Source organism: Phoenix dactylifera, chromosome 15, assembly GCF_009389715.1.
Source record: "Phoenix dactylifera cultivar Barhee BC4 chromosome 15, palm_55x_up_171113_PBpolish2nd_filt_p, whole genome shotgun sequence".
Classification (NCBI taxonomy): domain Eukaryota; kingdom Viridiplantae; phylum Streptophyta; class Magnoliopsida; order Arecales; family Arecaceae; genus Phoenix; species Phoenix dactylifera.
The window spans coordinates 1,588,971-1,601,225 of record NC_052406.1 but is presented as its reverse complement, the minus strand read 5'-3'; the positions used below and the strand labels follow the sequence as shown (position 1 = coordinate 1,601,225).

The window sequence follows — 12,255 nt, the reverse complement described above, 5'->3', positions numbered from 1 at the left end:
TTTTTTAGACCGAACGGCATCACTTTGTAGCAGTAGGTTCCCCCGTCGGTGATGAAGGCTGTCTTTTCCTCATCTTCTGGTGCCATGCGGATCTGGTTATATCCGGAAAAGGCGTCCATGAATGCCAGCAGCTCGTGACCCGAGGTGGAGTCCACGAGCTGGTCGATGCTGGGAAGTGGAAAGCTGTCCTTCGGGCAGGCTTTATTCAGGTCGGTGTAGTCCACGCACATACGCCACTTTCCGCTGGCTTTCTTGACGAGGACCACATTGGCGAGCCATTCCGGGTAGGATATCTCCCGGATGAAGCCGGCTTCAAGGAGCTTGCCGACCTCCTCGGCTACTGCTCGTTGTCGTTCAGGGGCGGCGCCTCGCTTCTTTTGTCGCACGGGCTTGCAGGTCGGCTTCACCTGAAGCCGGTGGACCATGACCTCCGGATCTATCCCTGGCATGTCTGCAGGCGACCATGCGAAGACATCCATATTGTTCCGTAGGAAGTTGACGAGGCGACTCCTCTCGTGTTCGCCAAGGCCAGAGCCGACCTGCACGGTTAGCTCGGGAAAGTTCTCTCGTAAGGAAACTTGAATTAACAACTCACCAGGCTCTACCCGCTCTTTCTGGGGGTTGACCCGTGCCTCCATAACTTCAGTTGAGGGCTGGTCAGTCGTTGGGGCAGGCACCTCGGCTGGTCGTCTTGCCTCGTGGGTCGCTAGGTAGCATCGCCTTGCCACCATTTGGTCCCCTCGGACTTCACCGACTCCCTGGCTGGTGGGGAATCGCATCAGCAGGTGGTGAGTCGAGACCACTGCTCGGAGGGCGTTGAGTCCTAGCCTTCCGAGGATGGCGTTGTAAACCGAGGGCAGGCGTATTACAAGGAAGCTCATACCCACGGTACTTTCACGTGGGGCGAGCCCGGCTGTGACCAGAAGGTCGATCTCGCCCTCTACTGGAACTGAATCCCCAGTGAATCCAACTAGCGGAGCATTCATCCTCCGTAGCTGTTCTTTTGTCATCCCCATTTTACAATAAGCACCAAAATACAAAACATTCGCCGAGCTTCCATTATCAACCAGGATGCGTTTTACATCAAATTTATTTATAATCATGGAGATGACCACGGCATCATCATGGGGAGTTTCGACTCCCTCTAGATCATTATCTGAGAAGGAGATGGCTTCAGAGGTGCGCGGGCGCTTCGAGGAGGCTTCTTCCCCTGAGGCTTCCCCAGCCGAGGTCCCGCCCCGGATAGTGTTGATGACGCCGGCGATGGGCCTGTTGGCATTTGAACCTTCAGGCTGTGCTGCTCCTTCGGCTGGCTTCTTTCCTTCACGCCGGCCTTGCACAAACCGATCGAGCACCCCTCGGCGAATGAGTGCTTCGATCTCATTTCGGAGCTGATAACAATCCTCGGTATCATGGTCGTGATCCCGGTGGAAACGGCAATACTTCCGGACATCACGCCGGATTCTGGTGTCTGGCTTCGGAGGTGGGAGCCGGATGCAATCCCGACTCTCAATCTCCATGAGGATTTCAGCCCGAGGAGCATTGAGGGGAGTATACTTTTCATACCTCCCTTCGAGTGCGCGGGCCTGCAGTGGGAACCTCGGGCGGAGTGGTGACCTCTGCTGTGGCGGTCCTCTCAACCGGGGTGGACTCTTCGGGCGGGGTGGATTCTTAGCTCGTCGCGGAGACGGGCTTCTGGGCCGGCCGCGCTCCTCGCGACGTCTCTTCTTGGGGTTCTGCTCGGTCCCGCCCCGCCTAACCGCCACGGCCTCTTCTGCCTTGGCATACTTCCGCGCCCGAGCGAACATCTCAGTGAGGTCCGCAGAAAATTCTTCTCGATCGAGAAGAGGAATCTGTAGGACCGGGCTCCAGTCTTTAGTGCTGACATTGCGATGGACTGGTCAAGCTCCCGGACCTCCCATGTTGCGGCGGTGAATCGGTCCAAGTACTCTTTGAAGGATTCTCCCTCCTTTTGTTTAATGTCTAGGAGGGAGTCGGATGTCCGCCGCTAGGGTTGGCTGGCAGCAAAGTTGCCAGCAAATTGTCTGCCAAGCTGCTCAAAGGAAGAGACAGTACTCGGCTTCAGCCCGGTAAACCAAAGCCGGGCTGGTCCTCGGAGTGTCGCCGGGAAAGCTTTGCACATCATGGCCTCCGAGGCTCCTTGTAGGGCCATTAAGACCCGGTAACTCTCCAGGTGGTCAAGGGGATCAGCCTTGCCGTTGTAGGGCTCCACCTGGGGCATCTTGAACCGTAGCAGAACCGGTTCATCTTCAATCTCCGGGGAGAAGGGCGACTTCGTAGTAAACTCAAAGTCGTCATCACGCCCTGATTTCCTGCCATGGAGTGCCTGGATTTGGCGCTCCAGCTTCTCGACCTTCTTGTCGAGTTCATCATTCTGGAGGATCGCTGCAGCGGTTCGTTCGAGCGCAGGTTGCCCTGGAACCGACTCAGCTTCTGAAGGCTGTGGCCAGCCTCCGTAGCCTCTGGCTGGGTGCTCTCTCCAGAGGGAGGCCTGGACTTGGGAGTCCTGACCTCGAAGGGGAAGTCCGCTTGTAGGAGGCTCCGGTTGAACTGGAGCCGGAGGAGGCGGTGTCGTTGGGATGCCCCTGGGTTGCAAGCTTTGGACAGCGATAGCTAAGGCTTGCACTTGTTGCACCAGGGCATCAAACTGCTCCGGCCGAACTTGAGGGGTTGACTCGGCCGGAGGTGGTGAGTTCCGGACGGAATGCTCAGGACTGGGTGGAGGACGTCGAGAGGCGCTGAAAGCCCCTTTGCTTCTTAGCTTCATGGCAGCGAACTCGGGCCCTTCCTCTAGCGCCAACTGTTGCTGGAAATTGGACCTGGGGGCCGCCGCGAAGCCAGGGGAAGGAGGAGCTCCGCTGCCGGAAGGGCGGACGGCGGTGCGCCGGCCGGTGACGTCCTCCTGGAGGGGTGTAAGTCTTGCAAAAAGCCGGTGGCCGGGCTCTCCGGCGCCGGCCCTCCGATGCTTAAGTCAGAGGGGGCAGATATGTGGAGAGAGCAAGGAAGAGAGTATATGGAGAAGACCGCCAGAATATTTTGATAAGATGAAGAAGATGAAGAGGATGATATCCCCCCCTATGTCTGTGCTGTTTGCTTTTTTTCACCCGGTCCAGGAGGGTTCTGTCCGGGGCCCCCCTATCCTTTTCCCTCCAGGTTTCCTTTTATAGAAGGATTTTTGTTACCTGGGAGGTGACAGGAGGTTTGTCCTCTTTTGTAATAATTGGGCACGATTTGGCCCATTAATGGCGTAGTGGAGAACGGGACCGAATCGGACCGGAATCAGGGAGTTGTCACGGTCGATCGGACCTGTTGGAGTGGTTGAACCGCCGGCTGTGGTGGGCCTGGGGTCCGTGGATGGTAAGTGCATTTATTACCGAATGAACCGGCGGTCAGGGAGAGCCATACGCTCTGATGGTTCAGTGATCTGGAGATCGTCTTGGGCCGTGCTCATTAAATGACTGGGTGCATCGGAGACTTGAGGGAGTCTCATGCATTAATGGCAGGTCGTGCCGAATACCTGCAGAGATCTTATGCCTTGATGGCTTGGAGATAGTGGCAGGCTATAGTAGAGTCGCGTGTATAGCCGCCGGACCTTTCGAGAAGGCTTGGCGGGGAGGAGTATTAGTCAAGGCATCGGCCCGGCAAGGGTGCCGAGCCGAGCTGGTCGCCCAGAGGGGCGCCCTGTGGCGGGGTTGCTTCGAGTACTCCTGGTCGGCGCCCTTTGGGCGAGCACCTTCTAGCCGAGCGCCTCTATTTGGCGCTCTCTCTAGTCAGCGCTTTCTAGTTGAGCGCTTCTCTGGTCGGCGTCCGCTGGTCGGCTCTTCCTATCCGAGCATCTCTACTTGGTTATTTTGATTGGGCGCCTCTTGGCGCTCTCTCCGGTCGGCGCCCTTTAGTCGAGCGCCTTCCTGGTCGGCATTCTTTGGCCGAGCATCCTCCTGGTCGGCGCTCTTTGGCCGAGCGCCTCCGTGACGGTATGACTTGGGGTTTTTCCCCCAACAATAACCATATGTGTTCTATTTCTTTGGAACATAAAATTATCAATTAGCACAGCATACTGAAATAAAATGGGACTTCTCGGCTGTATCCAGTTAACACGCTATTTCTTATTTATTTTATTTCTCATTATTTATAATTTATCGATATAGTAATTAAGCTTTTTTTTCTTTATTTTTCTTTCTCATTCCCTTTTATTTTATTTTATTTTATTTTAACCACCTTTAATGAAGTTTTACCAAGAATGTTCAACTTAGTCAAGTTCAGCCGCCGGGCTGCTGGAAAAGATTTCCGCAAATTCGATATCACCGGAATCCCTCCGTAACTAATCCCCACGATCTCGGTCGTGGCTCCCAGCCGCTGCGCTCTGGCGGTTCCACCGCCGAATATCTTCCATCATGTGCCCGACGGCGAGGTACGATGACCCGCCTGCCGCCACCGCGCGCCGTGCCTTGTCCCCTATCTCCCTCGCCCGCCGCCGGATTCCCTCCGCCTGCTCCCGGCTGCTTCCGCCGCTGGCAGCGCCTCCCATCAGCCACGCCACCCTCGTGGCGATCCGCGCTTTTCCGACCACCACCCCGGCTTTCTCCTCCTCCCCCCACACAAATCCCTCCGCTGCCCCAACCGCCGCCCCCGTCCCCACCACTCCCACCACCAACGCCTCGTTGTAGAACTGCTCCGCGAACAGCGGCCACGTCAGCGCTGGCACACCTGCCGCTGCCGCTTCCACCGCCGCCCCCCACCCGCAGTGCGTCATGAACCCCCCCACCGCCGCGTGCCCCAACGCCACCACCTGCGCCGCCCACCCCCTCACTATCATCCCCCTCTCCCCCACCCTCCCCTCCATCCCCTCCACCCACTTGTCCAGCTCCGCCGCCTCCTCCATCGTCGGCGCCGCCCCTCCGATCGCCCACAGGAACGGAACTCTGGACTCCTCCAGCCCCATCCCGATCTCCTTCATCTGGGCCACCGGGAACCGGCACAAGCTTCCGAAGCACACGTAGATCACCGATCCGGCTGGCTTCGAATCCAGCCACGTCAAGATCCGTGCCGCCTCCACCGCCGCCGCCGCCCCCCGCCCCCGCTCTGCCGCGTCCGCCGCCGCCCGGTTGCATAGAGAAACGGGGCCTACGGCGAAGACACGCTTCCCCGTCTCCCTCTCGTAGTGCTCCAAATACCCTGGCTCGAGCTCCGGGAAGGTGTTCACCACCCACCCGGCGGTGCTCCGATCCGCCTTCCGGGCCCGATCCAGGAACTCCTGGGCCGTCGAATCGGGGAGGGTCGCCTCGGCCAGCCTGGACCGGGTCAGATAAAGCCGGTCTGGGAGACCAGGAACGAGGAACGGATCGGAGTTGGAGGAAGCCCGGTCCTGGGGCCGGTTCACGTGGAGGCTCCGCTCCACCGAGAGAGCGAAGCAGCCGGTCCCGGTGAACGCGTACCGGGGGATGCCGAGCTCCGCCGCGGCGGTGGCGGTCCAGGGGAGGAAGACGTCGGAGACAACGGCGTCCGGGCGGCAGTCGCGGACGAGGCGTTGGAAGGGGTCTTGGAGGAGGTCGAGGGCGCGGGCGAAGAGGCCGGAGACGGAGCGGGAGGGGAGGGCGTCGGTGCTCTCGCAGCCGTCGGGGAGGCCGGCGGCGGATGGGAATGCGAGGACGTGAAGGCAGATGCGGTGGCCGGCGGCGGCGGCGCGAGCGACGGTACCGCCGAAGCGGGCGGCATTGAGGGGGGTAAGGACGACGACGGCGTCGGCGCCGCGCTCGGCGAAGAGCTTGGCGATGTCAACCATGGGGATGATGTGGCCCGGGGAGGGGAAGGGGATGAAGTAAATACGTAGAACGTGAGGAAAGGCGCCTCCTTTGTCTATGGAGGAGGAGTCCGCCATGGCCGCTGGGAGAAAGCTTGGAGCTTTGGGTGGAGAGGTGTGAAGCTATAAATAGAGCGCAGTGGTTGAAACGGAGGAGAGATTGTTTCAGTTGGGAGTTTTGGCGGGGAATGGTGGAGACTGGAGAGGAGAGGAAGGGGTAGTTCTAAATACACCCCCCCTATTGCTCAGGGACACCCCCCAAAAATTAAAAAAAAAATACCCAAACTAACCTTTAGTGTAATTACCATATTGCCCTTGAAATTTTCTCAGTACACCCCCTTCCTCCTCCTCCGTTTCGTGCTCCGTTCGGCACTGGATCGCGAACAAAAATGCTTCTGTTCGGCTGAACGGTGGCCGAACAGAAGGCTTCTGTTCGGCGATCCAGTGCCGAACAGAAGGCTTCTGTTCGGCAACCCTCAACCGAACAGATCCTTCTGTTCGACGGAGGGGAGGAGAGGAGGGGTAGGAGGGTGGGGAGGAGGCGGCGGAGGGGGAGGGTAGGAGGGGTAGTTGGAGGAGGGGGAGGGGGAGGTGGAGGAGGAGGAGGGGGAGGTGGAGGAGGAGGAGGAGAATGGGAGCAGGGAGGAATAGGGGGTGGAGGAGGAGGCAAAGAAGGGGGAGAAGGCGGAGGGGGATGCAGAGTAAGAGGGGATGGGATGGGGGGCGGAGGTAGAGGGTGGAGGAGTAGGAGGAGGGAGGAGGAGGAGGAGGAGGGGAGTGAATAGGCGGAGGAGGAGGGGAGAGGGATGAGGGGAGGCAGAGGTGGGCGGGAAGAGGGGAGGGGGAGGAGGAGGATGAGGAGGGGGGGAGGAGGAGGAGGCAGAGGCGGGGGGTGGGGAGGGTGGGGGTAATTTAGGAATTTTCCGGTAAGGGATAAAACCTTGCGGTCCTAAGTTTTAATTTTTTAGGGGTGTCCTTAGCAAATGGGGGGTGTAGAGAGTATTTAATTTTTTTTTAATTTTTGGGGGGTGTCCTGAGCAATAGGGGGGGTGTATTTAGAACTACCCGAGAGGAAGTGGTGGTTGGAAAGTAAGGATTGCTTTCTTGCTTGAAACAAGGAAGGTGATCATGGTGTTGATTAAGAAAAGTGGAGCTCTTCAGAAGGATTCATGCCTTCTGTGTGGAATTCAATCTCTCTGGGTTTGTTCTTTCTCTTGTTAAGTTGCATGAGAATCTTGGCTTGCCATTTGAGTAGTCTAGGACTGACACTTGAGTTTGAAGGTGTGTGGAGGCATGGTTGTTTCATTAATTGACTGCTTGGTGACAAATCTAAATCCCTCTGAAGGCAAAACAAGAGTTACAAGTGATGTTTTGTCATTAGGTAATTGCTGTCTTTTAAATAAAAATCATTCAGCCTTGTATTTCTCTAGAAATCACAAGGATCATTTTAAGAATAAAAATAACAGTAAATTAAAAAGAACTGTCAAAATGTAATCACAAGGCCCCTTTCCCTACTCCTACTCATTATCGTCGCTAGTGTATTGGATAAAATCCTAGGTCTTGTTGTTTATGAAAAACCTCATCTTTGGCATAGGTCCTTGCAACATTATGGGGAACTCATAATGCCTTCAATTTATGGATGACACATCCATCTTTCTTAAGGAAAATTCTCTTTATCTCTCCACTACAAATTCTCTTTGATAAGAATCAGCTCATTGGCAGTAGGATTCCTGAAAGTGTTATTGCATACTACGCCTCCTTATCTGGCTACGAAATAACATAAACCTTTAGCATATATTTCTGAAGTACTTGGTTGCATGATGATATGGACCATCTAGCGTATATTTCTTAAGGACCAAAAAAAATAAAGAGAAAATTACTTTTCGACCCTCTCAACTTTACCAAGGTTGCAGTTACACTCTACGAACTATAAGCAATTCACAATAATTGAAGGGCTTGAATATAAAGTGACTCTAAATTACGGTAAATAGAACTGAAATTAGAATGGATACTAGTATATCTATATCTATATTTATTTTGTTTAATAATACAAATATAGATACTATGACTAATTCTTGGCACAATCTCGATGGTGGAAAGAAAAAGACCATAAGGCAAGTAGCAAACATTTTTCCAATACATATATCCACATCGAAACTTCTTACAACCCATGCCAACTTAGGCCATATAGAATCAATCACAACAATCCTCTAGTGAATGTCAGGAAGAGATGTTCTTTTCTTTCTTGTCTTATTTTCTGTATTTGCCCCCTTTTTAATTTTTTTTTTTCTTTTCTTTTTGATGTGTCTGCACATGCCTCTCAAATTACCTGAACCAATGAAGCTCAGAGAAAGAGTAATAGATTTCATCTCTATTTCTTAAATGCAGCAGAAAAATACTCCATATAATGTATAATAAGATCAAAAGCAGCAGGGCAAACATAGATCTTGACCCTGCGATGCCTAACTATAATTTGGAAATAATAATAGACCATGAAGGAAATAGCAAATCTGAAACAAAAGGAACAGCAATTATAAAGAATCCTCCATCCAATCTTGGCAGCCTAAAATGACGATCCCTCAAAATTCCAACCGATCTCCTCCCCCCCCTCTCTCTCCTGAGAAGATGGCTGCGATTCAAGCCACAGCAGGCATGTCCTTGAGCCATGGATCGAGCGGCTTCCCAATCGAGTAAACAATGAAGCCAATCTCCCTAAGCTTTTGTGGATCCACGACATTGCGCCCATCAAATACAAATGCTGGCTTCTGCATGCTCTCATAGATCTTCTTATAGTCGAGCGACTTGAACTCGTCCCACTCGGTCAGGATGCAGACGCCATGCGCCCCCTTGGTGGCCTCGTATGCATCCCAGGTGACAGTCACCTGCTTCACCGCCGTCGGGCTCATCGGTTGGAGGTGGACCGGGTGGTCCCAATCGAACTTGTTCATGGCGAGGTCGCGCTGGATCTGGTCCTCCGTCACCTGGGGGTCGTAGATGCTGATCCTGGCCTTGTCGCCCAGGAGGCCCTTGCAGACATCAATGGCGGGAGTCTCCCTCGTGTCCCCGGTGTCCTTCTTGAATGCAAACCCGAGCACGGCAATCTTCTTCCCGGCGACGGTGTTGAACATGGAGGACACCACTCGGTTCACAAACCGGCTCTTCTGGTAGTCGTTGATCTTGATGACCTGCTTCCAGTAGTTGGCCACCTCAGGGAGGCCGTTGCACTCACAGATGTAGACTAGATTGAGGATATCCTTCTGGAAGCAGGAACCTCCGAATCCGACACTGGAATTCAAGAATCTAGGCCCGATTCTTGTATCCTTCCCCACGGCGTAGGCCACCTCGGACGCGTTGGCTCCGGTGGCCTCGCAGAGCGCTGAGATGGCATTCACAGACGAGATCCTCTGAGCCAAGAAGGCATTGGCTGCAAGCTTGGATAGCTCCGCAGACCATAGATTGGTGGTTAGAATTCGATCCTCGGGCACCCAGTTGGCGTAGACATCCTTCAATGCTTGAACTGCCTTCCGGCCTCCCGGCGTCTCCCGGCCGCCGATGAGCACTCGGTCGGGGTTGAATAGGTCCTGGATTGCCGTGCCCTCCGCGAGGAATTCTGGGTTCGAGAGGATTTGAAAGTCGATGCCTTTGCTGTTGTGGGTTAAGATCTTCTCGATGGCCTCGGCGGTCTTGACGGGGACTGTGGATTTCTCGACCACGATCTTGTCGGACCTCGCAACATCAGCGATCATGCGGGCTGCACTCTCCCAGTAGGTGAGATCGGCGGCCTTGCCTGCTCCGAGGCCGCGGGTTTTGGTCGGCGTGTTCACGGAGACGAAGATGATGTCGGCCTCAGAGACATGCTTTTCGATGTCGGTGCTGAAGAAGAGGTTCCTCCCCCTGCACTGCTTGACGACATCATCGAGGCCCGGCTCATAGATTGGGAGCTGGTCGCCGTTCCATGCTGAGATGCGGGTGACGGAGATGTCGACAACTACCACTTCAATGGATGGGCATTTGAGGGCAATTACAGCCATGGTTGGGCCGCCGACATAGCCGGCTCCAAGGCAGCAGATCTTCACCATCTTTGGCGTTTATGAATAGCCTGAACAAGTTAAAGAACAGCAAACAAGAGAGAAAGAATCAAATGTAGTCGGATCACAATAAGATCAGCATGCAAGAATTAAGCAGGGATCGACATCTTAGATTTCTTTTTCATGTCAAAACATCAAGGTAAACAAAAAAGAAATGGTCAGCCAAGCAATTTGCTGAAAAATCACTTCTTTACAATGCGAGCCAATAAATCTAAACTTCCATAGTTATAATCATCAAAAGTCTTAAATATTTGAATCAACTATAAAATCTTCATGGACACAAGAAAAGGATCAGACTTAGAAAATACAAGCTGCTCATTATGTAAGATTTTATATTAAAGCAATGAAAAGTTGAGAGAGAGAGAGAGAGAGAGAGAGAGAGAGAGAGAGAGAGAATAAACCATGGCAGGGAGCAGAGATAAACACATTAACAGAAAGAAGTTTAACCTTTTAGTTCAGAGGAAGATTTATATTTATTAATCCACAAGAACACCGCATTGATCAAATCCAAAGAATCACCACACAAACCTGCATTAATATAAGAAGTAAAAACACATTCTTGTATAGGCATAGAGCCTGTGGCTGTTTGATTTCTTGCTGATGTTGTTTCAATTTCGTGTTTCAGTATCTCAAATCATCAGAAAAAAAAAAGGAAAAAGATGCCAAAACACTTATAGATCTAGAATCCATCAAACGCTCATCCGGTACCATCAAATTACAAATGTCATCCAAATCAACAAACAGATCTGAGGTTGAGACCACACATTTCTGTGATATTTTACAACTTTATTCATACCAAGTGGTTGAAACGTAAGTAGATCTGGGTATCAGCTTGACATCCTCAACAGATTGAACCATTCATGAATCATCCGTCCTCGTAACAAAAATTTCAGCCAAATGAGATTTAGAGTTCCGTGGGCTCCCATCGGTCAAGCAATTCTCACCAACATCACAACCTTAAACTAGGTTATACCCACCAGATCTACATCAAAAACCTACAGATCTACTACAGATTACAACAACCTAATTTGGATCGCAACGCGGCAATAGATTTAATGGCAAAGACATGGCTTACCAAAAATGAGAACTTCGGGTTTTCCTTCAATAAAAATCACAACTTTAGATCAGATCAGAAGCTTACCTTCTAAATTGCTCCCAAGATAACTAGAAGACGGATTGAGAGAGCGAGAGAGAGGGAGAGGGAGGGAGGAGAGTTATGGAGAGATTTGCTTGTCGAGGGGAGGAGGGCGAGGTGCACCTCCTTAAATACTTCAAAGGAAGAGGGGATCAGAGGGGTTACAGCTGGGCTGGGCCACTTTGATGGGCTGCCGAACATAAATTTTGGCTGCGGAAAAAGGTGGACAACGTGCGTTCGTTTCCGAGCATACCAACCATCATGACGACAAACAACTTAGGTAACGACTTCTTTATTTAATTTGACATTCCATTTACATATGATTTTATTTGCTAACCGACATCGCCTAAAACCTCTAAAGATTAGATTAAAGATGCACAAAGTTATTACATTAATCAGGGTTGTAAATCTGTAATATTCTAACCATATATATATATATATATATTGCAACCAACATAACCAATGAACCATGTATATATTGCAACAGACATACCATGGTCAATCTTATGTAGCTTTGCAAGTTGATCGGGTTGGATTGGAAACCCAAAATCCAATCAATATTTGAATCTAGTTAAAAAGTAATAGATCCGATTAGGTTCGATATTTAATTTTATCAATCCATCGAATTTTTGGATTAAATCGAATCAACGATAAATAGATTATATGGTTATATCATATGCATAGTATAAAATTTGATTAATAACTATATAGTCATCCAGGCTAAGTATGTATATCGTGAGGCCAACGAAGCAGCAGATTGGGTAGCCTCTTATGTGGCTAACCATTCTGGAAAGATCCTTTGGCTGGGAGAGGAGGACTTACTCGGAACACTCGGTATGTATTATCTTTTGACTTTTTTGGGTGTATCCGTACCCGCCATGTATGATACATCCACTCTAGCACAAAAAAAAACATATAGTTATAATCAACAAAATAAATTATTAACTAATTATATTAAAAAAAACCTTATATTCAAGAAGGAATCAAAAGTATATGTTATGCTAGTTTGCAATTGGTTCGAGTCGGCTGGGGTTTGGCTTGGAAATATAATAATTTAAATACAATCTATATTCAAAAAGGTCATGTTTTTTTAAGCCAAGCTTAATCCAAATAGTTTTGATTCCGGTTGAACTGGATTAATTTTAGGTCATTTTTACATTGGAAGCAGGTCAATTGAATCCACTAATAGTCTTAGTCTTATGTCAAACTCT

The 12,255-nt window shown here is 51.2% G+C and overlaps 2 protein-coding genes across 2 annotated transcripts; both read right to left on the bottom strand.

Moving 5' to 3' along the window:
* Window positions 1-4,222: 4,222 nt before the first annotated feature.
* Window positions 4,223-7,604, bottom strand: LOC103718197 (scopoletin glucosyltransferase-like). Its single transcript, XM_039134049.1, has 2 exons — window positions 6,894-7,604; window positions 4,223-6,032 (listed from the first exon to the last, which is right to left on the bottom strand). Exon 2 carries the CDS (start codon window positions 5,897-5,899, stop codon window positions 4,343-4,345), a length of 1,557 nt encoding a protein of 518 aa, XP_038989977.1. The 5' UTR covers window positions 5,900-6,032; window positions 6,894-7,604; the 3' UTR covers window positions 4,223-4,342.
* Window positions 7,605-8,165: 561 nt separating this feature from the next.
* LOC103718180 (UDP-glucose 6-dehydrogenase 5-like) lies at window positions 8,166-11,162 on the bottom strand. Its single transcript, XM_008806883.4, has 2 exons — window positions 11,051-11,162; window positions 8,166-9,920 (listed from the first exon to the last, which is right to left on the bottom strand). Exon 2 carries the CDS (start codon window positions 9,898-9,900, stop codon window positions 8,458-8,460), a length of 1,443 nt encoding a protein of 480 aa, XP_008805105.1. The 5' UTR covers window positions 9,901-9,920; window positions 11,051-11,162; the 3' UTR covers window positions 8,166-8,457.
* Window positions 11,163-12,255: the final 1,093 nt, after the last annotated feature.